Consider the following 24720-nt stretch of genomic DNA (forward strand, 5'->3'; position numbering starts at 1 on the left):
AATTGGCACTGGCTGACCTTGGAAATTATCCACCAACATATCACGAACAACAGCTGAACTCGCTCCACGGATTCTCTTTCGTCTCCCAGTCAAACCACATGTGTGTGTATTGCAATATGTTCGAACAGAGAATGCACGCGAATCATTCTTAATCAAAGAGGTCCAGATTCTCCACTTACAATCAGACACTACACATTTTACGGCGTACACCTTTTGACTACTTTTAACCGTCTCAAATTCAAAGCAAGCTTCCAAACTTATTCTAATTAGCTCTTTTTTCACCGCTTCTCGGGTTGGAAACTCTTGACCAACAAACAAGTTTGAACCATCCGTGAATGAAAATGTATCATTATCAATATCCACATCCGCATCCATATTTGCGTCATTGCTTTGAACCAAATTTGCCTCGACCTCAATTGCGTCAATACGTGCTTCATCATATAACTCGTCTGCGTTACTACGATCCACATGCATGGCATCCACATTATGTGCTTCGTCGAAAAAATCACTACTATTATTACGATCCACAGAAACAATATTCAAGTGAAAATAATCATCAAAATGCCTCTGTTCGTTAATATTGCAATTGTTTTCATCAATACCATATCCGTGCACATTATCAAAGGAATCAAAAGAAGCAACACATTCAATTTCAACTTGAAGCACTGGCCTACTTCTCGGACAACCAAGATACAAATATGCTTTCAAATCATGGTCATTCTCTATATAAATTGGTTGAATATTGCACGGCAAATCTAGAAGATAACTCAACCTCAAGTTGGCAGTGTCTTCTACCTTCCCAGCTCTATATAGTTCACTTTTTAAATTTTCAAAATAACAAATATCATCGTCCACTGGAATAGCAACAAACTTTGCATTGGCCCCTGGATTCCATTTATATACGAGCCCGTCCGTCACTTCCCATTTTCCATCAAAATGAACAACAATAACTGTTGGCATATCTACAAAGTGCATAAACAAATATGATAATTAGAATGAGCAAAATTTGTTAATGGTCGACCAAAAATTTTGTTGGTCGACCAAGAAATTATGTCGGTCGACTAAGATGATCACGGTCGACCGACTTAATTTGGGCAAAATTTCATCAATCTTGGTCGACCATTAAGAGTGTGGTCGACCATGAAAATTTTTGATGATCACGGTCGACCGGGCAAAATTTCATCAATCTTGGTCGACCATTAAGAGTGTGGTCGACCATGAAAATTTTTCTTCTTCTAGAAAGATGGTCGACCAATAAACGTTTGGTCGACCAATAAGCGTTTGGTCGACCAATAAGAATTAATTTTGGTTGAAATTCATTTTCATTTTGTCCATGAACAAAACAATGAACGACACAAATTATAGATCTTAATTTTGGTCGATCGCTGCATGAAATGAAGAAAACAATGGACTGGGTTCAAAGAAAATGGAGCAAACTTACTTACTGGATAAAAATTTTTCTTCACATACAGACGAATTGGTCTTCAAATACAGAAGAATGGGGGCAACATATGTGGGAGTAGATTTAGATCTGGATCTGAGGAATGAACGCAACAACAGTGTTCAATATCAATTTATTGTAACGCGAAAGAGGTAGATGGGGTAGATGAGTTCTTTGAATTTGGGAAGCTCATAATAGGGAAAATGTAAGTGGAATGAGAAGAGAGAGAAGATAACAATTAATTTAAGAAGTTAAAAATTTAATTAATGTTTAACATACTAATTAAAAGTCAACTCCTTCCTTTTTTTTAAAAAAAAAATCAGACTACTTGTTTTTTAAATCTTTCTTAATTTAATCCCATTTTTTTAATTACCCCGATTCTAACCTCTTAACATATTTCTCGAATTTTCTTCTTCACCAGCTCATTTTCGCTATTTCTTTTGTGGGTAATTGTTGGAGCATTTTTATCCCCAAATCAGCACCCTGATTCGGGTTTGTGTTTGCACTAATCTTCTCAGCTGGTAATTGTTGTGCTTGTTAAGAAAAGTCTGTATTTTGGATTCCACAATTCCTGCGCTGCTTGCTTACGATATCCAGGTGAAGCACAATAATGGCTTTGTTACGTTTTCACAGTTATTTTGTTCAATATTTACGTTCGTCAGCAGAATATCTCGTGATTTAATTTTTTAACTGTTTGGTTTTTTTCTGCCATTTACGTGGGATTTTCGCATCCGTTTTCGTTCGTAATTTTTGTGTTGGAGGCATTGGATGGGATTATTTCGCCACTAGTTAGCTAATTTCTTGAGATTCTATTGGTTGATGATTATGGTAGTGGAATTATGTGTTCCAGTCACAAATCTCTGATATGGGTGTCAATTATCTTTTGTTCGATTAAAGTTGACAATTTCAATTACTGCTTCGATATCCAGCCTAGGGCGATCGAATCTTGATAACAAACTTTCAATTTTTTTTTTGTTAATGCAGATAAGGCGTTTCTTGTTATGCTCTTGCTGTTAGCTATGGCTAAATTGTCCATGAGGTATCTCTGAAGAAGCTATTGGCGTTCGATCTCACGAGTGTATGGATAAGAAGCAACATATAGTGATATTTACTACAGCTAGCCTTCCATGGCTAACTGGAACTGCTGTCAACCCTCTTTTTCGTGCAGCATATCTCGCTAAAAATGAGGAGAGAAAAGTTACTTTGGTGATTCCTTGGTTGAAATTGAAGGACCAAGAGCGCGTGTATCCAAACAAAATTACTTTTAGTTCTCCATCGGAACAGGAAGCCTATGTTCGCCAGTGGCTGGAAGAAAGGTCTGGATTGGTATCCAGTTTTACGATATGTTTCTATCCCGGGAAAGTAAGTCTATTCATGAAAGTAGATTGAGCATGCATGTATAGCTGTTAAAGTGTTAGCTCCTCGAGGTCCATTCTAAAGTTGGTAGCCTGTTTTTGTTTGTAAAAGTTTTCTTATGCCCCCATATATCATCTATATTTTGCTTTGTTTCAAATGTTTTGAAGTCTGACGCTCATTGTTGTACGTGATCAATGGCTCCTGTATGCTAGTTATGACTAGTCAGAAAAAGCTCTCTTAGTTTTACACGTAGGGCATGTTGAGAGGGAAATAAGCATCTGAAGAATATTTTTGCATTTATTTGTCTACATATTCAGATGCTTATTTCTGCTCAGTTCAGTCATAAATATCTGATATTGATAAGATCTTTGATGCCTTTGTGAAAAGTGGAATTCATACTAATCTGCTTTTATTTTGACATTACTGCAATTTTGAAATGTTAATTCACCATGCTAAATTAAACCCAATCTGATCATATTTCATGCGCTTTCGTTCTTGACTGCAGTTTTCTCTACATAAACGGAGCATTCTTGCTTTGGGGGACATTACTGAAGTGATCCCAGATGAAGAGGCAGATGTCGCCGTCCTTGAAGAACCTGAGCATCTCACGTGGTATCATCATGGGAAAAGGTGGAAAACAAAATTTCGCTTGGTTGTTGGGATTGTTCACACTAATTATCTGGAATATGTGAGGAGAGAGAAGAATGGGCAACTGCAAGCTTTTTTCCTAAAATACATGAACAGTTGGGTTGTGAATATATATTGTCACAGGGTATGCTTCTCGGCAACTGTCCATTAGAACTTTATGCGTCTTTTACATTTTAGTCTCTTCAAATAAGAATTTCTTGCATTACAGGCGTCTCTTGATTGATATATTCTGACATAGTAACTTCCTACAATTGTAAGGTAATAAGATTATCAGCTGCCACCCAAGAACTTCCAAGGTCTGTAGTCTGCAATGTACATGGAGTAAACCCGAGATTTCTTGATATTGGCATGAAAAAGAAAGAGCAACTACATAACGGAGACCACGCCTTCACGAAAGGCGTTTACTACATCGGGAAGATGGTGTGGAGTAAAGGCTACAAGGAACTACTTAAACTTCTTCGTGATCACCAAAAAGAGCTAATTGGACTCGAGGTTGATTTATATGGTAGCGGGGAGGACTCTGATCAAGTTCAGGAAGCTGCTAAAAATTTGGAAATACCCGTCAGGGTTCATCCTGGGTGTGATCACGGCGATCCTTTATTTCATGAGTAAGTTTGTATCATTGTTCTTTGATATTATATTTGTTTTACGTATTTTACTCATTTGGTTGAATTTTTGTTCAAGCTAATTATTGTGCGACAAATTGTTTTTTTTTTTAAACAATTATTATCAGTCATTGATTAATTACAATGTTGATAATGTTTGGCTTTTATTTTTTTTTTCTTCCTCTAGCTATAAGGTGTTCTTGAATCCTAGCACCACAGATGTAGTTTGCACAACCACAGCTGAAGCTTTGGCAATGGGCAAAATAGTCGTATGTGCCAATCATCCCTCGAATGATTTCTTCAAGCAGTTTCCAAATTGTCGAACATATGATGATGGGGAGGGGTTCGTTAGGGAAACACTCCAGGCGTTGCAAGATCAACCTGCTCCACAAACTGATGCTCAAAGGCATGAGCTCTCCTGGGAGGCGGCCACAGATCGATTCCTAAATGCTGCACAGCTCAACAACTTGCTTGCAAAAAAAATCACAAAAACACCCTCAAAGCTTTTCATGTCAACATCTATGAACATGAGGAGTCGTCTCGAAGATGCTTCCACCTCTGTTCATTTAATGGGAACTGCATTCTTTAGTACACAACCAGATGAAGAGCAATGCAAAGACGTTGGCTTATCTGTTCCTTCGAAAAAGTCAACTCCTTCGAGAAAATGGGTTTTCTAGAATTGATAGATGATTACCGGCAAGCTAGCTTTCAGAGGACGTACTTAAGTGATTACTGCACTTTTAAAGTCATTTCTTGTGAGTTTTTTTTATTGGGAATTTATATTTTTACATTTGTAACATGTATAATGATGATTTGTAGCAACCAGTTAATGCAGAAAATAAATGTATTTGGATTCTCTCTTTTCTCGTAGCAGCCAGGATCATTACTTGATGTATGTTTTTATGTATTATGTTTAGTTGTGATCTCTCCAACACACATAACACATTGATTCACAAGTGATATACATGACACGAGACATGCAATGAGTGATCCATCCAAGCACTAGCAGTGGCGGATCCCAATGAGGGGGGTCGGGGTCGATGTACATCCAGAAAAATGGCTTCACAAAACACCAAATCTTTGTCCTTCGATAATATTTTATTTCAATAACACATGAATCCTTGAAGTCTGCACAAATAAAACTTCGAAAATAAAAGGTTGCCAAACATAATTTGTTCGTTCAAACTTTAAACACGGCAGTAGCAGAGATAATGTGCGCACACAACATATTTTTGCTCAATTTTAAGACAAGAAAGGTGCTGGAACATAATGAACTTCCTCTATGATCCATATTTAGTCAAATGACGATTCTTTCCATCCACCAAGGTTATCCTCATTGCCAAATTCTCTTTCACAGTTTTCCTGCAACAAAGATTATAGAGTGTCCAAAAATGAGAATAAAAGGAGTAAAGTGACACTCATACAAGTTACAACATGAGCGTGTGAGTATGTATAGGCATAAAGTCGAGTTAAATCCTAATTAAAAGCACAAAGAATCCATATATACTGACACAAGCCTACGCATTAATTCTAAAAGCCATTTAGTTCTCATTTTAAAACACTTGAAACGTAAAACTAGGTAGAGTCTCAAATCAGGAAGTGCATATCAGCATATAACTCAAATAAGCAAAGGGTAGACAACCTATAGTACACTAAAATTTATAAATTCAGGGTGAAAATTCTTGTATTTTGCACAAAAAAAAACACATAATAGATGCCAATCCCAATTGATGGGCAAAGGTTGTTGTCCCTGCTCGACATGGAGCTGAATATAAGGCATCTTAGAATCCCCAGTAAAATCACAATACTCTCTTAATTTAAATATTGCACTTAGTAAGGGAATATTTATTGATTTTCGTGCAGGAAATTTTACTCAAAGTACTCAATTTAGTAACCTGAGGAAAGAACTTGAGGCCAACTCTTATCTCTCCACAGTACTGTTCATCCTTGACAACATTGTATGCAGCTGGTGGCATGGCTTCTACGACAAACGCTGGCTCTAGAGGAATACTGAGCATTCAGAAAACAAAAATAAAATACAAGTTCAACAAGAATTTTTAACTTTGAAAAACAATAAATCCAAGCATCTCATTCATCGATCATAATATAATAAACTAGAATAGCACTCACATTGCTTCTCCAACAAAATCATCACTAGAGAAATTATCGCTATCCATTAATTTGATTCTGATTTCCGTTACGCCGCTAGAGACAGTGAAAAGGAAGGTCTCATTCCATTCAGGGCTAGATCCTTGCCCTGCACGTGTGAACGCCAAGAAAAATGACAACGGATTTTTTAAGAAATGGTTAGCAATATTATCATTTCTGCATATATTAAGAATGCCCAATATTGAAAACACCACCAAACCTTTTGCAACACTGCTTTTTTTCTCCTGAGTCCGGCAAGTTACAACGGCGTAAGGGTCCATGTTAGCTGCCAAGTACCAAACAATCAGACTCGTTATAGAAAAACTCAGAAAACTTTGCATTTCAAATATCCGGCTACTCTTAACTCTTAACCTCAGTTCTTATGTTTATCGTCAGATTTATCACTTAAAAGATCCAAAACATGGCAAGTACGATGGAACATATTGTGAGCATCTGGTTCTTGTCATGGAAGATGTGACACTAAATTTAGCACAAGACAATGTCAGGGAACTTTGGTGGTTTCGTAGCATGGGGTCTAATTTTGATGGAAACAGCCCAAAATATCTCCAGGCATTTGAACAACATAAATATATGGTTATAGCAATAGACATTCCCCAATTTTGCGTAAGTTCATGTTATTTTTTTTATTTCAAAGAAACGGAAACAAGTTTAACGCAAATATTAATCAGAATTGCAGTCAATATATCTATCAGATGAGAAGAAGATCACTGTTTCGGATGTTAATGAATAAAATTACATCACTTAATAAGAAGCCAATCACCACACATGATCATTCAACAAACCCCAGATCTTCTGTTTCTGTACAATCTTACATCCTAGATGAAATCTTCTCCCACTTTAATGCAGACAGACGAGTGAAACATTTCATTTAAACTAAATTAAAAAATTATTCAGAACACACTTTGTCATTGGTATGTATACATAAAATATGGTATGAAAAGCAAATACATAAATAGAGTGAGATGTTGAGTGAACACCATTTGTAAAGCACGTGAAATGAAATGTCATAAATCACAAAATGAAACCAACAGATTCGTCCAAATCGTCCGAACAATTTCAGACTCAAAAAATCCATATCCAGAATCAAATCTATTCTTTCAAAGATCAAACTTGAAAATACAGAAACACGGATGGTTGGATCTTGATATCCCAGAAACACAAATAGCAGAATCACATGACATCAAAAACGAGGAAAATCAAAACAACTTTAAGACAAAAACTATTTAAGAGAATCAACATAAACCCAAGGAAAAAAAATTAGCCCATCAGAACTCGCAAAAAATTAAAGACAAACAAATATCAGATCTTTCATTTTTAGTTTGGATGATTATAGACATATATACGGAATAAAGCAGTAGCGTCCTCGAAACCTTCCGGCTGAAACAAACCAAGAAAATGATGACCATTTTAAAATTTAACAGAATCCAAGAATAAATTTATACACGAGAAGAAACGAATCCCATCGACATTCAGTACCCATTTTAATAAAGAAACAGACATAGCTAAAGCTTTGATCTTTGATAATTATACGTACATAAAAAATCAGTATCATCAAGTCCTTTGGCAGAAACAAGGAGGACTTCAAGCGTTCCTCGAGGCATCTTGGGGATCGGAATGAAATGTAGAAAGATTGGGATTCAAAAGATTTTGAACAGGTCCTCTACTTTCTTCCACTTCTTCTTGTCAGATGACTGAGAAATGAGAAACGTATGACCATGAAATCATGCGATGTTGTCTGAAACCCGGTTTGAGTTTACTCGGCCCAGTTCGCAACGGTTCAAATGCTTCCGGTTCGTTGACCACTTTAATGACTCATTTATATAACACGTTTTTTTTAAAAAAGGATACATATAACGTGTTAAAAATATTATATATCCAATTTTCAAAAAATCTCCCGTTATACATAAATTAATTTCGATTGGATTAATTTTCATCGATTTTTTTTAAGATTATAGTGTTTTTAGAAATAGCTTGATTTTTTTATAATTTTTATAAGCATTTTAAAAAGTTAGAAATGTAAAAAAAATAAAAATTAGCTGTAACAGACTTTGGTTTATTTTAAAAAGTTCATTATAATATCCAAAATAAAAATGTTCCTTTTCCTAAAAGCTTTGTGCAATTTTTAAACTAAATATTTTTTTATTAAAAACACGTTTAGAAATTCTAACAAACGAAATATGAGAGCTTATAAGATTAGTCAAATAATTTTCTTAAAATATTTAAATATCAAATAATAAAATATAAGAGGAAGATGCAAAACTACCCTATCGTTCACCTAATTTTTTAGGGAAAAAAATTTAAAATTTTTTCAACATACATACTGATTTTATGAATTTGAATATGTATTACACAAATAAGAGATTCGACCCATGAAATTGATCCGTGAGACCGTTTTACAAGAATTTTTGTGTTTATCAAGAGAGTCGATAATTTAATACTATCCAAATTCATCCAAGTTGCATTTAGATCGAATAACAAATATAATGATTTGTTTGAGTAAATTCATTTATATTTCAGATCTTTTAATTAGTAATTTTTTGAATAATGAATTTCAAATTTATTGCAGAATATAATCACTTCAAATACTTATTCCAAATACTCTTCTAAATATAAATCTTTCAATTCAAAAGCAATTTCAGATATTTTTTTTTTGGGGACCCAATGTGCGTAAAAGTATGTGTATGTTGTAACTATCTTAGAGTCAAACATCGTCACTAAATTTTATTCCGACACTTTTTTGTTTTAAATTATAGTTTTAATATTTTTTTAAAAAAAAAAGGTAAAGCCAGAGCATATATATATGTATATGTATATGTATGTATATGTATATGATGATGATGAGCGAGTATTTTTAATGGAAAGTATGTAAAAAAATATACATACAACAAAAGGAAACTCCTTTCTACAAGGCACTTCAATAGTGGTAAAGGACATACAAAAAAAATAGCTAATTAATCTTAACACCATGCAGCTAAATCACTACGCGCTAAACCACACACCGATTCTTCAGGTCACCACTTTCTTGAACTCTTTTTTACTTCTTCGCATGGTCTGGAATGAGTCGTTGCAAGAGTTCTGCAGGCACACCGGCGAGTTCTGGAAGCAGAAATGGCAGTGGAGTATATTAGAAGAAATGCCTTTTCGAGTAGATAAACAAGATTTAGTCCGAGAGAAACATATATATAAGTTTACCTTCTTGCGTAAAATTGAACAGAGGAGGTAGGGGGCGCCCATTTGGCAAACATGCGTTAAGTTCTCTCAAGTCGTCAAAAAAAGGATGAGCACAAGCCTCCAACTGGTGAAAAGAGATGAATAATCAAGAACATGGCTTTTATCTCGAAGCTCAAATATGCTACATTTATCAGTGGACCAGAAAACATAAATCATGTTGAAATAATCGAGTAAAGGAACACTTACAGCAGTGAAACGTAGAGTTGGTGAATATTGGAGCAGCCTTGACACTAAATCCACCGCTTCTGTCGGCATTCGTTTATTAAATATCTGAAGGAAAAAAAAAACTCCATTTAGATTTCTTTACAATAACGAGATTATATTAGTTGAGAATGGAGGAGTGTTAGTAGAATCTGGACTCGTGTTCACAACAGACCTTATGCCAGGGGTGAGCTTTGATCTGAGAAAACTTGAATTCTCTATAATCTGGATTCATGCACTTAATTTCTTCCCTTGTTGGAGTCCCCAAAATCTACCATGCAATTTCATATGAAAAAATAAAGTTAAAATGCACAAAATAAGACTTGAAAGTAAGAAACATATAGAATCATTAAACATAGTGTACCTTAATAATTTCGACTACTTGATCTACACTGCTTTCTCCGGGAAAGAGAGGCTGTCCTAGAAGTAGTTCGGCCATAACACAACCAACAGACCACATATCAATTGCAGTTGTGTACTCCGTGGCTCCAAAGATTAGTTCCGGAGCCCTGTAATAACGAGAGCATATGTACGAAATATTTGGTTCACCCGGAACCTGCATCAACCAGGAAATCTCAATAACTTCCATACGATGACACGAAATTCAGATTTTTGTGTCAAGATAAACATACCAGCATCTTTGCACTCCCAAAATCACAAAGCTTCAGCTGATGTGTGTGGGGATTTACCTGTAGCAAGAATCATAACTAACCAGTTCAAACTTGGTTGAATAAAAAAAAACAAATATTTGTTTAACTTTCTTAGGAAATTAACGAAAACTCTCATAGACTATCAAAGTGAATAGTTCTAAAGAATGATGCATCATATTGAAAAACGGGAATATCAACAAGTAAAAAATAACCATACCAAAAGATTCTGTGGTTTTATGTCGCGGTGGCAAACACCAATAACATTATGTATATAATTCAGAGCACGACATATCTGCGATATATGTGAAACAAAACTCAATATTTGCAACAAAAAACCCGACAATGAGAAAAAAGCTTTAAAATGCCCCGTGACATCAATAGAATGTTTGCTCTACGTAGTTTATTACCTGATATGTATATAGCTGCACATAAAAGACAGGCATGTATTGATTAACTCTGGTATAGTGCCTTGAAGCTCGATAAACGGTTTCCGATACATACTCAAGAACAAGATTAAGGTACACCTCATTCTTTTCAGTGGTAGAATAAAAACAATGCTTCAGTTGAACAACGTTAGGATGACTGAGTAAGCGCATAATCTGCAATTCTCTGTTCTTGTATCTTCTATCCTGTAGCACCTTCTTTATGGCTACCGATTCACACATTTCGAGGCACTTTGCCTAAGAGGCAAATCATAAGAAAATAAATTAAAATTGGTCACATTTATTGCCTTCAAACCTATGCAGTCTCTAGTCACCCGCTAGCTTCCAAAATAGACACAAAGCAACCAATTGTACCTGATAAACAACTCCAAATGAACCAGTTCCAACCACGCACTCGGCCATATAAGACATTGTCTGAGGAATGACATAAAAAAGAAAATATTGATGAGCCCAAAATCCCCAAACGTACAAATAAGAAAACTTGAATGAATGTTCTGGTAGCCACCAACAAAAAATCCAGGCCACGAAGAAAGATAATTCTAATGCTGCAACAGTAGTCCAGAGAGAATAAAATCACCTGTTTTGGTTGTCCATCCCGACCCCCAACAGACGTCACAATTATCTGACCCGCCTCAGTCCCGTTACCGCTAACAACAGTGGGCTCCATATCCTGGAATAAAAGTTGACATTCAGAATTCAAATATAGCGCCAGACGAAGGATTCGCATATTATTTCTGCATCTAGTACAACAAAAATGATCATAGCGAAAGAGAAAAACCTTTACACTGTCCTCTTGGTTATCAGATTTATTATCATCTCTAATTTTCATTTCTTGCATGTCTTTGGGAAGCTCGTCATAGCCAGACTTCTCGGGTCGTCCATGTACATCTGACGTGCTGGCGACAGATTCGGAAGAGTTAGAAGCCATCTGCTGTTCGGGTGCTCTCAAATATTTTTCTCCTGCCTCTGCTTCACGGGCAACTATTTGATCTATTTCTTGCTCCACTTTCGCCCGTTTAATGCCCGAATCCCCACCCTGCAGCAAATGGAGTAACTTGTATTCACTTACATAAAATTTTCAGGTCAAAGATTTCAGCATCATGAAAATCTAATATCACGAAGACCATGTAATGGACAAAGTGGAAAAAAAATTCAAGAGCCGTCCTCAAACTTGGACACCACAAACTTCACTTACCCCTGAAAAAGATTAGCGTGCCTCTCGGACAACTTATTTGCATGAGAAATCCGCCAAAGAAAGAAAAAAACTAGCTAATACAGTAAAACAGCACAATCGCGGTAACAATTCTAGAACTTTACAAAAATTAAATCGTTACACATCACAAGAAATGAAATTAAATCCGCAAAAACGATACACATGCAAGACAATAACAATTTTGCATTGATCTACGAGAAATATATAATCCACCAACAATACGATAGCCTCATCGCCCACAAAGTGAAGAATATATTTTCATTTCATAATTGTTTCCACATTTAGATATTCACACTTCATGATTCCTATTCAGACACGACAAAATAAGATAGAGTTTGTTCCAAATAGACTAGTATAAAGCACAAATATACTGGAGACTGCAAAATTAGTTTGGTTTTACTTTAAACTAAGCTGCCTCTCTAATTTTATTTGATCTAAACTTGAATCGTATGGTTCGATGGAAAATCAGAGGAGCTCAGATGTTAATCTAAGCGTAACAGCTAAAAATTAGCTATTTTACTCGCATACCATTAAAGTATCAACGAAGCCAAAAGAAAATTCAAACATACGACAAAGATGCAGCGGCGAGTTGACCAAATTTATGCGTAACATCATCTTCAAACGGAATGACAAGACTCACCAAAAATCCGGAAAAAAAAAATCACTATTTTCTCTAATGTTTTTTCTTTCATATAATTTAAGCACACGTAATTCCACAAATTAACAGACTGATGCACAACATATGTAAAAGATTAAAGCTTTCATCAGTTTCGGTTGTTTTCTCAAATTTTCCAAGCTGCCCATATCAAATTCATACCAAGGTCTTCAAGAAATAGATACAAAACCAGATACCTACAAACAAATTTGCAAAAAAGAACGCATATGAGAGAAAATTACAGGATCTGAAATGGAGGACCGGCCTGAAGCAATGCTCTTGAGCCGACGCATCATATTCATTTCACACTTCTAACCAAACACCAACCAAAAATAAAATCCCAGATGGGAAATGAACGAAAATGCTTCCCAGCTCAATCTTTGATCAAAACAAACACAACCAACAATCAAAAAACAAACAGAGAAAAGGGAAACACAAAAAATAGCCGAGAACAAGAAGCAAAGAGAAGGTAAAAAATGAAAATATTTTTTCCCTCTATCTCTCTTCTTCCAGCACAGATGACGAGAGAGAGAGAAGGTAAGACAATGGAAAGAAAACGAAATTCAAGAAATCCTTTCGGTCAAAGCTTCAACGCCTAATCATTATTCAATCCGACCAAATTTCTTCCCTTTTGATTTTTGTGTGCAGGTGATCGGACTTTCGTTGCGAGCCGTTGATTTCACTTTATCGTGATCGGACGGTGAATATAGTGTAGTAGTTTGAAAATGAAATGACGAAAATGGGTTTAGAGAGGTGAGAAAAATATTAGGTGATTGGCGGAATATTCGGGGGATTTTGGGTTTTCGGCGATTATAATTTGACCGGGCGTTCGCTTTATTGCAGTTAGATTTAGACTTTTGAAATTTTGAATTTGCATCCTTAAATAAATGTGAACTAATGGACTCTCTGTTTATACTTATAATAAAAAAAATCCATGGAAATGCAATTTAATAATTTTTAAATATTGGAAATTATATTGCGTTTAAAGATTTCATTTAATGAAAATATTATTTTCCAGTTGTAGGAGGTATTTTATTATAATTAAGTCTGAGATATCGTTTTAAATTTGAAATCTTTATGTTATAAATCATGTACGTTTAAATGAAAATATTTGAAACAAATTATTCGAAATTACTATAGCGATTAGAGGGGTTTGAAATGTCTTATTTAAGCTTTATATTATATAAACAAATCGAGTTAGCTCGCGAATTTTTTAAGTCGGTTCGATAAATGTTTGATTTATATTCAAATTCATCGAACTCGAGTCAAATTCGAAGATATTCAAATTTTTTTATAGCCCAACTCGAGACAAAAATTTTGTCTTCGATAATTCGCAAGCCGTTCGATTTGTTTACATGTTCGAACTATAGTTCGTTAACATGTTTGTGAGCTTTCCAACTTTCATTCTCAAACCTTAATATCGAACAATAGTTCGAATAGCTCATTAACATATTCAAACATTTCGAGTTAGACTCGAGCAAAAATAAATAAAATTTTCGAATTTTGAATCGAGCTCGAACTNTTCGGGTTGTTTACACTACTACTTTCTAAACACGTCAATCTGGAAATTGTTTAAATAATTAAATCGGATTTGTATACAAAAAATGAAATTCAAATACACAAAATACTCCAGATGTAACTTGAGAATTTGATTAGAGATCATTCGAACTTAAAGCTTGCTTTTATCTAGTGAGCATTTGTTTGCTTTTTGGTTTTTAAAAAAACAACATTTAAGCTGTTTTTTTAATTAAATTATTTGAAATCATTAATTTTGGAGTTTATTAAACAATATTTTAGGCAAATGTGTAAGTATTTATGAATTATTTTAAATTCTCCAAGGATACTTTTTATTTGAAATCTATTATTAAATAAAATACTTTTTCAGCCAAATACCTAACACTCATTGAATGGAATATGGACTTCATTTAGGAAGTTTGCTCTTTCAAATTTATGGACTGGGCTCAGGTGGTGTGGTTATTGGGCTTGAAATCTATTTTGAAGATCTACATGGGTTGGGCTCAACCTGCACCGATTACGCCCAAATCTAGTTTTTAATTCTAACGAAATACCAGGAAAATGTATACGGAACTCAACTAATTTTATTTATTTTTATGATAAGTATTAATGTGACATTATATACATCAATCTCGCATGAAATAAAAAACAGTCTGTTTATTATTTTTAAATAGTTTTTTTAATAAAAATTTAATACATTTCATTTGATTCTATTATTATTTTTTTTACTCAATTTATTATAATTTTTTATTGTCTAAACAATAAATAATATTTTATATGTGAATTAATAATAATTTGCATTCTTCAATAAAAAAAAAACACAATTAAAATTTTACAAATACAAACAAAAAATAAGATTATTTCAAATTATGGATGTAGGAGGGGGGGACCCATTGACCCAATCTTTATTTATTTAATATTTTTTAAAAAATAAAAATAAAAAAATTCCCATTACCATTCTTGATAGGTCTACTTCCGATTTAATGTGACCAATATTTCAACTAGGGTTGCTCTATAATTGTCCGACCCTATTTTGTCATATTATTTCTACAAGACTTTTCTACGATGTGGACAAACTCACTTTGCACTTGCATTATCATTCATTTCACTATTTATTTGGAAGCATATTCTCAACTTCCAACCTGGATTTATAATTTTATTTTTTTAAAAAAAAAATTTACAGTGTCACATTTAGAACAACAGAAACATGGTTTATTTCATTAAAAAAAAAATTTGTTAAAAAAAATTATGAGTTGATACATCATATCAAATTTTATATTCGGATAACCTATGAGTCATCTACATAAATTTTTTTTAGACTTAATTAACGATATTATATAAAAATCGAATGAATCCTTAATTATGAAGATCTTAAAAAAAAATTGACGTGTTTTGAGTTTAGTTTGAAAACATTGGTGTGCTAAACTTTGTGGACATGAGAAATCCAAAAGTTCCAACGAAATTGGTAATTTAAGTTGTAATTTGCAAATGTATATAAAATCTAGTAAAAATTGAAAATCTTAATATAAAATATGAAAATTATATTATTTTCACTGGTCAGCGAAGTTTGTACTTAAATATGACTAATCCTATATTATATTTATTCAGACGTTTTTGTCTTATTTTTTCTTAGTCAACATCTACCCTAGGAAAATGATAGGAAGTAGGGTTCAGACTAGTTGGGATTGTGGACATTTTACTTGGGTCGTTGATTGGAGCCCACTCCAGTGTGAAAGCCCATTTTGAATGGGCCTTTTCTACTATACGCCAGCGAGGTTTTCTCTGAGACTGAACCAAATCAAACTAGTTGAGCAAAGTTTTTTTCTTTTTTCTTTTTCTTTTTTTTTTTTAAAAAATGGAAATATATTAATAATCAACCAATTAAACTTCAGGAGATATCGGTGTAATGTGGTTGAACAAAGTTTGGATTGTTTTGATAATTAATAAAATTGACAAAATATTGGTCTGATTGAAATTTCAGATAAAGAAATCCAAATCAATTCGATTTTATAAATATATAATTTTTTCATAATTGAAATATTTAATATTTCCTTTGTATCTATTTCTTGAATATTTATAATAACATTATCACATATTTCATTGTTGAATGATTTCTGCATATGTATTGCTTTTGTCTATTTATAGTAGCTAAGTAAATAAAATTTATTACCATTATATCTGACTACTTTGTCACACTAGAGTTTGTTCATTATGATTTACTTGATCAACGTGATAGTAGTAAAAAAGACAATCAGTACTAAAAAAAATTAAAAATCATGATCTAGTCAATGCAAGGTAGATCCATCCATCAGTCGCGGTCTTGAGGTTTTTTATAAGCTTTTTGCAACTGAAAAAAATTGACAGACAAATCGTTTTAAGTCCTAATTCCACACTTGAAAAGGTCCAATTTAGATGGAATTTTCTTGCATCCAACCCCCAACCGAAAAATAAAACATATTAAATGGTCATTTTTTTTTTACTTTTTTTTTAAAAAAATATTGATTAGACATGACCTCCATCCATTACATTGTTAACTAACAACGTCGAGTCTTGAAACGTCAACAATTCAACTCAATAAATTTTGGAATTTGGCCATAAAAAATTTTCCACTTTTCATACTTCCTGCGTGAACCACGAGAAAGAAGACAATATGAAACGAAAGCAAATGAAAAATAGCAACTGTATTCTGAATATACTTTAAATATAAAAAATTGGGATGCCTTCTAATTAATATTTTATATGTATACGTAAAAATATACGATGTAATACATAAGGTTGCATTTTTATTCCACACATATACGGGTTTTAAAAGTTGTTTTAAGAATAAATATGTATTTTAATTACCTATGACTTCATTGAATATGCGAAATAAATCAAGGAAATTCCACTAATACACATATTTTAAGTTTTTTTTTACTTGTAAAATACTAAAAACGTATTCAAAATATAACTTTTAAATTTTTTATAATATATNAGTGATATCATGTAGACATGTCTCATCTTCATCTTATCCACCAGAAAATGACTGATTCATTGCTTCAGTATCAATGTTCACACGAATTTAAGTGGCCCCCTTGTGTTATAGTATCATCGATCTTGTGATAGGAAACAAATGTACGTATGCAAATACAAACCCAAAAATTTTGATTGAACACCAGATTTTATAAAATATATGGTAATTACATTTCCTCTCAAATATATAAACATGTGCGCGTGCATATGCGTGTGCGTATACTTACATTTTTACTAATGGGATACCGGATGAGAATGGAACTAAAGCTAGAAGAAGCAAAACTTATATATAAAATATATTTATGAATCGTAATGAGAATGGGAAGTGACAATTTTCCAGCACTTTTCTGTACTGAAAATGTAAAAAAAAAAAAAAAGAAATCTCATAAATATTTATGGAATAATGGTTGGGAAATAATTTGGTAGAATAGAAGGTGACGATTTCCTAAAACTTTTCTTGTCCTCTATAAATTTATTTCTACTTATAGACAGACAAAACTCCCAAATTTGAAAAAATCATTATATTTTGGCATGTTATTACATGCACACATAAAGTGAGGATTTAAATCAATGGCAATAAATAGCTTAATATTAAATGGAAAACTTTTTTGTTGAGAATAAATATACTCACTTTTTTGTCTCTATATATATTGGATTACAATATCTGCCATCGACGTTGATTTTGGGCGAATACATATAATGAGGCAACGTTTGGAAAAATGAAAGAAAGACAGGCAGGCATGCAATTAATGCAGTGGCAGGTTTCAACCATGCAATCCCTATTTAATGCACTTCCCTGGCCCCCTACCACCTTCTTCCACACACACACACACACACACACATATATATATAGTTTCGGCATTTACTACAATTAATTAATTTTAAACCGAGATTTTGCTCAAAATTCATGATTTTTGAGTCAGATATCATATAAATAAATATATGAAACACGTTTTTATCATTCTTTTATTTTCCCATCCTCCGAGTTAATTATATATGATGCCACAGGCTTATACGTTATTGTTCAATACAGTGAGATTCGTTCTATAACATATACATTCGACAATAATATTAACTCAAATTTACTTAATGTAACAGTTTGAAAAAACTCAACTTTTGAACATAAGTAGTCTTATTATGAAATCATCATATATTTGTTGTGTATATATGTAAAATGAAATATGAAAACAGCAATACGACAACATTGTAACGGACCAAATCTAGAACCAACTTCAAATTTTATTTTTTAAAAAAACGCTCAAATCAAATATTATTCGAGTTAACTCAAGGGTTCGCTCGAGTCAATACCCGAACCACCACCCTTGCATGGTGCAAAGAACTACCGGCACCACGACCGGGGATAAAACAAGGCTGCATGTTTCGTTCCCATCACGATGCAAGGATTGTTATAGTCGAGGTTCGTTCTTGACTCACCCCATGAATTAGCTCTATATATGTTTTTCCAGACATCGTATATTGAAACACCGGACCTAGCTAGTCCATGTATCCAACAAATAATGTCACGCTCGAACACAATGTTAATACAGTTTCACACGAAAACGTCAGCTTTCGCAATGCAGGGCAGCCTTGATCTTCTGCACTGTACATGTTATCAAGTTGTTAACAGTTTCCACAGATTCGACGGTGAGTTTCGCGGTCGGAAGGCTGTTCACAAGTATCTGGAAGGCAACCGTCAACAAGGAACCACTCACTCTATGGGCCATCCCAACATTTCCAATGGGTCCATTACCAGTAGGCCCGCGAGATCCCGGCCCATCTGGTACGATGACAAATCCCGAGGGGAGCAGCGCCACGTAGGCGGAATCTCCACCGTTCATCACCACATGCATGGCAGGTATGTCAACTGGCGCGTAAACAACAAGCGACCCCGCCGCGTCTATGCACGTCTCCTGGAGGATCAGCATGCTGCTCTGGTTCGAGTTCATGGCCTGTGAAATAAAATGACAAGAAAGTCCTCAACACTTTTTTTTGTACATATGTTCACAAAACAGAGTGACCCCAGGCCCAGTTGGGCTGACCCAGAAAGCTGACAGTTGTTGACTTTTAATCATTCACAGAATTGAAAAATAATAAAATTAAGGTTGAAGTAAAGACACATAATTGGATATAAAGTTAGATGAATAATTCAAAATTTGCAATTCTTTTGTCCCATGTAATCATTATATATATATATACCACACAATTATTTAATTTTTTTTTTTTAAAAAAGGTAATTAGACCAAAAACCTATATTTTAGAATTCCAATTTTTTAAGAACATAAAGAAAGGTCAATTTCAAGTAAATTAAATGCATATTTTTCGATTTCAATCAAGTTGTAGAGCATATGAACATCAAACGAATATGGTGAAATAAGAAGGGGGGCTTACACTTGCACGGAGGAGAGAAACACAGTTGCCATGATCTTGTCCCTTCGCAATGTGAGCCATTTCTTGCATAGGGCCGCCGTTGGAGAGTATGTCCCACTCGCTCCTCAGCCGCTCGTCGCGTAGGAAGTCGAATAGCCTTTGAGGCGACACTGGCAACCACACGGACGTGGCGGCACTCACCACAATACCAGGCGGCTCCCCAGGGTCGTCAACACTCTTCCGAGTCATGACCCTCACATCCTCGTCTACGTTGCTTGAATTAAGCTTGTTCCATTTGTGAACAGTTGAGGCGCACACGCCCGCGCAGAAGTTGTTGGTCATTCGTTGTGCCAGCTTCAACATGCTCTTCCGCCCGCCAGCAGTTATTGCTGCACATCAAACAAGAAAACGGTCGATCAATGGCCATCAATTCGTTAGCAGTAACACATCTCATACCCTCAACTTCGGATTAGAGTTACCATCGATACATGCATGTGAAAAGGTAAGTTTAAAAAGGGTATGTTATAAGATAGGAAAGAAACTGAATAAAACAACACAACGCATTTTATCCAGATTGTATCGTACCTGTATGATCGCGAGCAGGCACAGAAGATGACATGAGTATGGCGAGACACTCGCATTGCCGTTGGAGGGTGGCTACCCATCTTTGCGCACCAAATCCCATTCCAGCCCCAATCAGAGACCGGTAGAGCTGGTGGATTACACTCTCGTCATATTCGGCGTGTTCTACCCATGTCACCTACAAATAGAATGATGAGAAAAAAACACAAACTTTTAGCCACATGTTATATGTTTACCAAATTTTAGAACACGACGTTCATATAATTTCATTCAATTATTAATAATATTGTTTTCTAACTTCCTAATAAACAACAAAAACCCAAAAAATGGTAATATAAAAATACTAAAAACCAGCCTAAAATCAGGGAAACAAAAAAAACCCATTAAAAATGTGTAGTAAATAAAATATTGGCCAGCATAAAATTATGCAAGATTTGTAGGCACGAGGTGTGATGTAGTATAAACAAACAGTCTTGGCGTTTGACTATAAGATCTTTAATTGGTAGAAAAACAAACAGATCAGAAGGATGGAAATAGACATCACAGTTGCACAAATTTAATATCGGCCAATGTATTAGAAAGGGACAGAATAGAAACCATCAAATATTAAGTTTTAGTTTACCGATGTTTGAATATTATTTATTGGATCTAAATCATACGAAATTAATGTGTCCCGAGGATCAAAAAAAGGAGCAATAGATGGTTCTATTCATCTATATTAAAAAGGTTGATTAGCCTCGATTGATTAACCCCAGTACTGTATTAGTAAATTAATATGCATCCGATCTTATAAAAGTAAGACTTGATTATATAAATGAGGCACGAGAAGAATCTTTTCGACGATTCACTTGAGTTTCATATCTTAAGTCAAATGGGATTCGGACCAAAATTATTTCTTGCAAGGAATATATCACTTTTTTTTTTTAGCCCTTAGTGTTTTTGTGAGTTACTAAGTAAATTAGAGTAACTTTTCCTCCTATAAGAAAAATTCGAATTTTATATAATTTGAGTCTAAATCGTTCAATTAAATAAAAGTGAAATAAGCACGATCCAATCGAATCCGTGTCGATTATTACATAAACATGGCAGATTTCTTGAATTTTTAACAAGAAAATAAACACGATTTCAAACAATGTGACGGAATAAATGCTCCCAACTAAGCTCCAATGGTGCGGTGCAGTTGCCACAACAAACTTATTTAAAACAAAAGGGTGAAGGGTACCAAACACGAGGGGAGTCAATTAATGTCCAGAAAATTTGCAACAAGCAGCAATCAAACAAGAGAAATCCATATTTCGTAAACAGGTAATTATTACCTTAGAGTAGCCATTAGGCATATCTTGCACCACACAGCCGGAAGGAAGCCTCCGGCAACTCAAAAACGTCGGGCCACCGGCTGTTTCTCGAATTGTATCAATTGATACATCAACAACAGCCCACACACCCTCGGCATGCTGCTTGCAGAACCGGAGAAACTTTACGTCCCGAACTGGGACTAATGGCGATAGAACTTGGAGCTCAGCGTGCATCTAATCACGATGACAAATCGGACGAGAATTAATACTCCATATTAAACTAAAAAATATAAACTTCGATAATAATTGGCATTACCAGCTGAAGTGCACCATTTCTTGTTCCTCCCATGCCACTAGATATAACATCTGTGGTTGATGTTCTTGGAATAATACAAGGAAACATCTCCGTCCATTTGTTCTATAATCACAAAATACAAACAATTAAAATACAAGTCAAGAATGAAGGGAAATGTGGTTTTAAATATTATAGAGATGAGTATATACCGAATCCATTAGCGTCTCAACGAGGGCCAAACTATTAATGATCACCATACCGGTCTCCCTCGATGCTTCGGTAACAAAGCCATTTGGTTTCATACCAATACAAGGAGTAAATGTTCTGAAATACTCTTCACGATTCAGTACTTCTCTCCCACCTTCCAAGCTTTTAATCCAAAGTGGCTCGTCGGTTTGGGCCATCTTCACCAATTCATCCATGGCAGACAAGGCAAGCTCCAAGTACACTGATCTCTCCAACGATCTGTCCATTGGGTTAATGTTCAATGGTTTTGTAGGCGGTTCAATAGACAGAGGGGGAGAAATCCCGGATCCGAAATGAGGAGGGCCTGAAGGAATGGTATTTAGGCCTCCGAAGTCATTGTTCCCCACTCCGAGTTCTAGGTTTGAGTTAGGCATCGGAAAGCCCATGGGTGCAGCTAAAGACGAAATGGGGCGGCCTGAAAACTTCCCTGCAAGCGTGCAGACTCGATCTAATTCGTCTTTCAATCGACCATTCTCGATTCGTAGATGTTGCTCTTCAATGGATATTTCCCCAATAATGGCCGGGCCGCCACAGTTGGTGCAAATGGGGTTCCTCATCATCTCCCTCATCGACATGTTTTCTGCTCGGAGCTTGTCATTTTCTTGCCTGAGTAAAGAATTCTCATGGCGTTCGAGTTGCGTCTGGGGCAATATTCACATAATGTTCCCATAAAACACCAACAAAAATAAATAAATCAGAAAATAAAGGCAAAAAGTTCGAAATTCTCGGCTTTTCGTGCACCTTCATCTGAGTTCTTCGATTCTGAAACCAAAACTTGACCTGTCTAGTCTCCAAGCAAAGCCTTCTGCTGAGCTCCAATCTTTGCTTTTCATCAGGATGTGGACACTCCTTGAAAAGCCTAAAAAAAGCATCCAAAAACCAACAAAATTCGTCAAAAACCAACCAGAAAAGGTAGAAATGGGAAAAAAGTCGAAAAATTTCTTGGAAAAAGCAGACGTTTCAAGTTCTTGGATTTGTTGGGGAGTGTGTCGGTGGTATCTTTTCTTTTTCAGCGGCTTGTCGGCAGCATCAAGATCATCTCCAGAGCCACAATCCAGATTATCACTCCCAGATCTGCTCTCATGTTCTTCATCTCTACTCCTCCTTCCACCGACGATAGTAGACCCAAAATTCTCCCCTATTCTCCCCACCTCAGCTTGACCCTCGATACTCGTTTGCTGCTCAAATGTAAGTGAAAACCCTTCAACAAAATCATCCAAAGCGCACACACATATAATTAGATACATAGATATATAGAAAGAGAGAATCGGCGTTACGAGGGCAAGAGAGAGGCCGGGTGAGTTGAACATGGATTTGCCCGCAAGTGACTGAGACACAAGGAGGGGCTGCGCAATTGCACCAGTGGGCATGCTGCTGTTAATCTTACTTCTTGGAGTAGGTGTATTATTGTTATATCGTATATCAGAAACAATTCTTACACCGCCGCCGCCGCCACTGCTATCAAGAAAATCCCCAAAATTCATGAAATATCGTCCACTGTTTAAACTGGATAATCTCCAAGATCTTAACGTGACACTTTGTATGACATATACATCAACAGAATCACTCCATGCATATTATAGCAGAAAATAAAACGCTTAACACAGAAAGATATCCCAGATTTATACAAAATGGAAGAAGAAAGAATGAAAAGAGAGGTAGAGAAGACACGAGGCCTGAATCCAAATGTCTCCAGCTTCCTCTCCAAAAGGCTAATGTTTATACAATAGAAGAAAAGGGAGAAAAATAAGGTAACCAAAAGAAAGGCGCTATTTTTCTATCCCTCTTTCACTTCAAACAGATATTAAACTTCACAAAAGAAAGGCACAAAAAAGCTGAACTCAGAAAATGCTTCAGGTGAAAACCCTAGTTGAGAGGACTTTTCTTGCTATCTGGTATCTCGATATCTGCATGATTGACTTGCAAAAAAGCTAGCTTTTTTATGTCCTACAAAAGTAAGAGAAGGGAAAAAAAAGGGCTATTTTCTCGGAACAGTCCGAATTTCTTTCAGAAAGAGAGAGAGAGAAGAGCAAGGGAACAAGTGAAAGAAGAAAGAGAGCAAAGATAATACCCGCAATACCATGTGGACTCATCGATGCCCACATATATATATCGCCAAAAAACATGATACAGGAAAGGATTGGTTGACTATTTCACACACAAAACACACACTCCCAAGGTTGCTTCCCTTTTGAAATATGGTTGCTGTAACAATAGTAAAAAAATCTAGATGCCTGTACCTTTTTTTCTGTTTGATGCGACTCCACATACTCCTTTGATCAATATATATGTTTGGCCCAGATTCATTAGATTTTGGAAATTTAATAAGTTCGTTTTTTCCTTATTGTTAATTTATAGATGAAACACTTTAACCATGGTTTTTTAACTTTTTACTTTTTAGCAATAGAACTTGATTAAACAATTTTTTTTATGAAACATTTGAAATATGTAGATATTATAAAATTAATGAGGAAAAAGAACATATTTTCATGCATTCGTAATGACAAAACAAGTTTTGAAATTTTAATTTTGAGATGATTTTGATGCATTGTCAATTTTCAAGTAAGAAACAATCGAACCACCAAAAAAAAAAAAGATATTACGATAATCAGATGCAGAACCAGGATTCATAAATACCTGAGGCTGACTCCATCTTGTGTTAGGCAGTAATAAGTTCAGTTAAAATCAAACCGAATTTTATAAAATCGAATTAACCGAATTTTTTTCGACAAATCGAACCGATCGAAATTTACTACGAAACCTCACAAACAAAATTGAAAAAATCGGTTATTTCGG

At 35.0% G+C, this 24720-nt stretch overlaps 4 protein-coding genes across 5 annotated transcripts; 1 reads left to right on the forward strand and 3 right to left on the reverse strand.

The window, feature by feature from the left end:
* Nucleotides 1-1817: 1817 nt before the first annotated feature.
* LOC140963077 (digalactosyldiacylglycerol synthase 2, chloroplastic-like) lies at nucleotides 1818-4906 on the forward strand. The gene is made up of 5 exons (XM_073422303.1): nucleotides 1818-2038; nucleotides 2426-2803; nucleotides 3303-3569; nucleotides 3704-4053; nucleotides 4238-4906. Exons 2-5 carry the CDS (start codon nucleotides 2522-2524, stop codon nucleotides 4725-4727), a joined length of 1389 nt encoding a protein of 462 aa, XP_073278404.1. The 5' UTR covers nucleotides 1818-2038; nucleotides 2426-2521; the 3' UTR covers nucleotides 4728-4906.
* Nucleotides 4907-5099: 193 nt separating this feature from the next.
* LOC140963078 (elicitor-responsive protein 3-like) lies at nucleotides 5100-7924 on the reverse strand. The gene is made up of 5 exons (XM_073422304.1): nucleotides 7754-7924; nucleotides 6419-6484; nucleotides 6181-6307; nucleotides 5946-6060; nucleotides 5100-5412 (listed from the first exon to the last, which is right to left on the reverse strand). The coding sequence occupies exons 1-5, from the start codon at nucleotides 7818-7820 to the stop codon at nucleotides 5344-5346; spliced, it is 444 nt and encodes a 147-aa protein (XP_073278405.1). The 5' UTR covers nucleotides 7821-7924; the 3' UTR covers nucleotides 5100-5343.
* A 1120-nt stretch (nucleotides 7925-9044) lies between these two features.
* On the reverse strand, nucleotides 9045-13198 carry LOC140963076 (shaggy-related protein kinase alpha-like). Of its 2 annotated transcripts, none has more exons than XM_073422302.1 (12): nucleotides 12855-13198; nucleotides 11529-11780; nucleotides 11322-11414; nucleotides 11099-11158; nucleotides 10709-10981; nucleotides 10519-10593; nucleotides 10284-10340; nucleotides 10016-10207; nucleotides 9827-9922; nucleotides 9637-9720; nucleotides 9412-9514; nucleotides 9045-9315 (listed from the first exon to the last, which is right to left on the reverse strand). In XM_073422302.1, exons 1-12 carry the CDS (start codon nucleotides 12912-12914, stop codon nucleotides 9254-9256), a joined length of 1407 nt encoding a protein of 468 aa, XP_073278403.1. In that variant the 5' UTR covers nucleotides 12915-13198; the 3' UTR covers nucleotides 9045-9253. The 2 variants fall into 2 exon arrangements, with proteins under 2 accessions (XP_073278403.1, XP_073278402.1); XM_073422301.1 differs by having other exon boundaries at nucleotides 11523-11780; nucleotides 12855-13195.
* Nucleotides 13199-18634: 5436 nt separating this feature from the next.
* On the reverse strand, nucleotides 18635-24010 carry LOC140962732 (homeobox-leucine zipper protein ANTHOCYANINLESS 2-like). The gene is made up of 9 exons (XM_073421694.1): nucleotides 23202-24010; nucleotides 22882-23102; nucleotides 22666-22783; nucleotides 21888-22565; nucleotides 21700-21801; nucleotides 21405-21617; nucleotides 20092-20266; nucleotides 19528-19895; nucleotides 18635-19088 (listed from the first exon to the last, which is right to left on the reverse strand). Exons 1-9 carry the CDS (start codon nucleotides 23406-23408, stop codon nucleotides 18702-18704), a joined length of 2469 nt encoding a protein of 822 aa, XP_073277795.1. The 5' UTR covers nucleotides 23409-24010; the 3' UTR covers nucleotides 18635-18701.
* Between the last annotated feature and the right edge of the window lie 710 nt (nucleotides 24011-24720).

The sequence above is a fragment of the Primulina huaijiensis genome, chromosome 17, assembly GCF_012295235.1.
Source record: "Primulina huaijiensis isolate GDHJ02 chromosome 17, ASM1229523v2, whole genome shotgun sequence".
In the NCBI taxonomy this organism is placed as follows: Eukaryota; Viridiplantae; Streptophyta; class Magnoliopsida; order Lamiales; family Gesneriaceae; genus Primulina; species Primulina huaijiensis.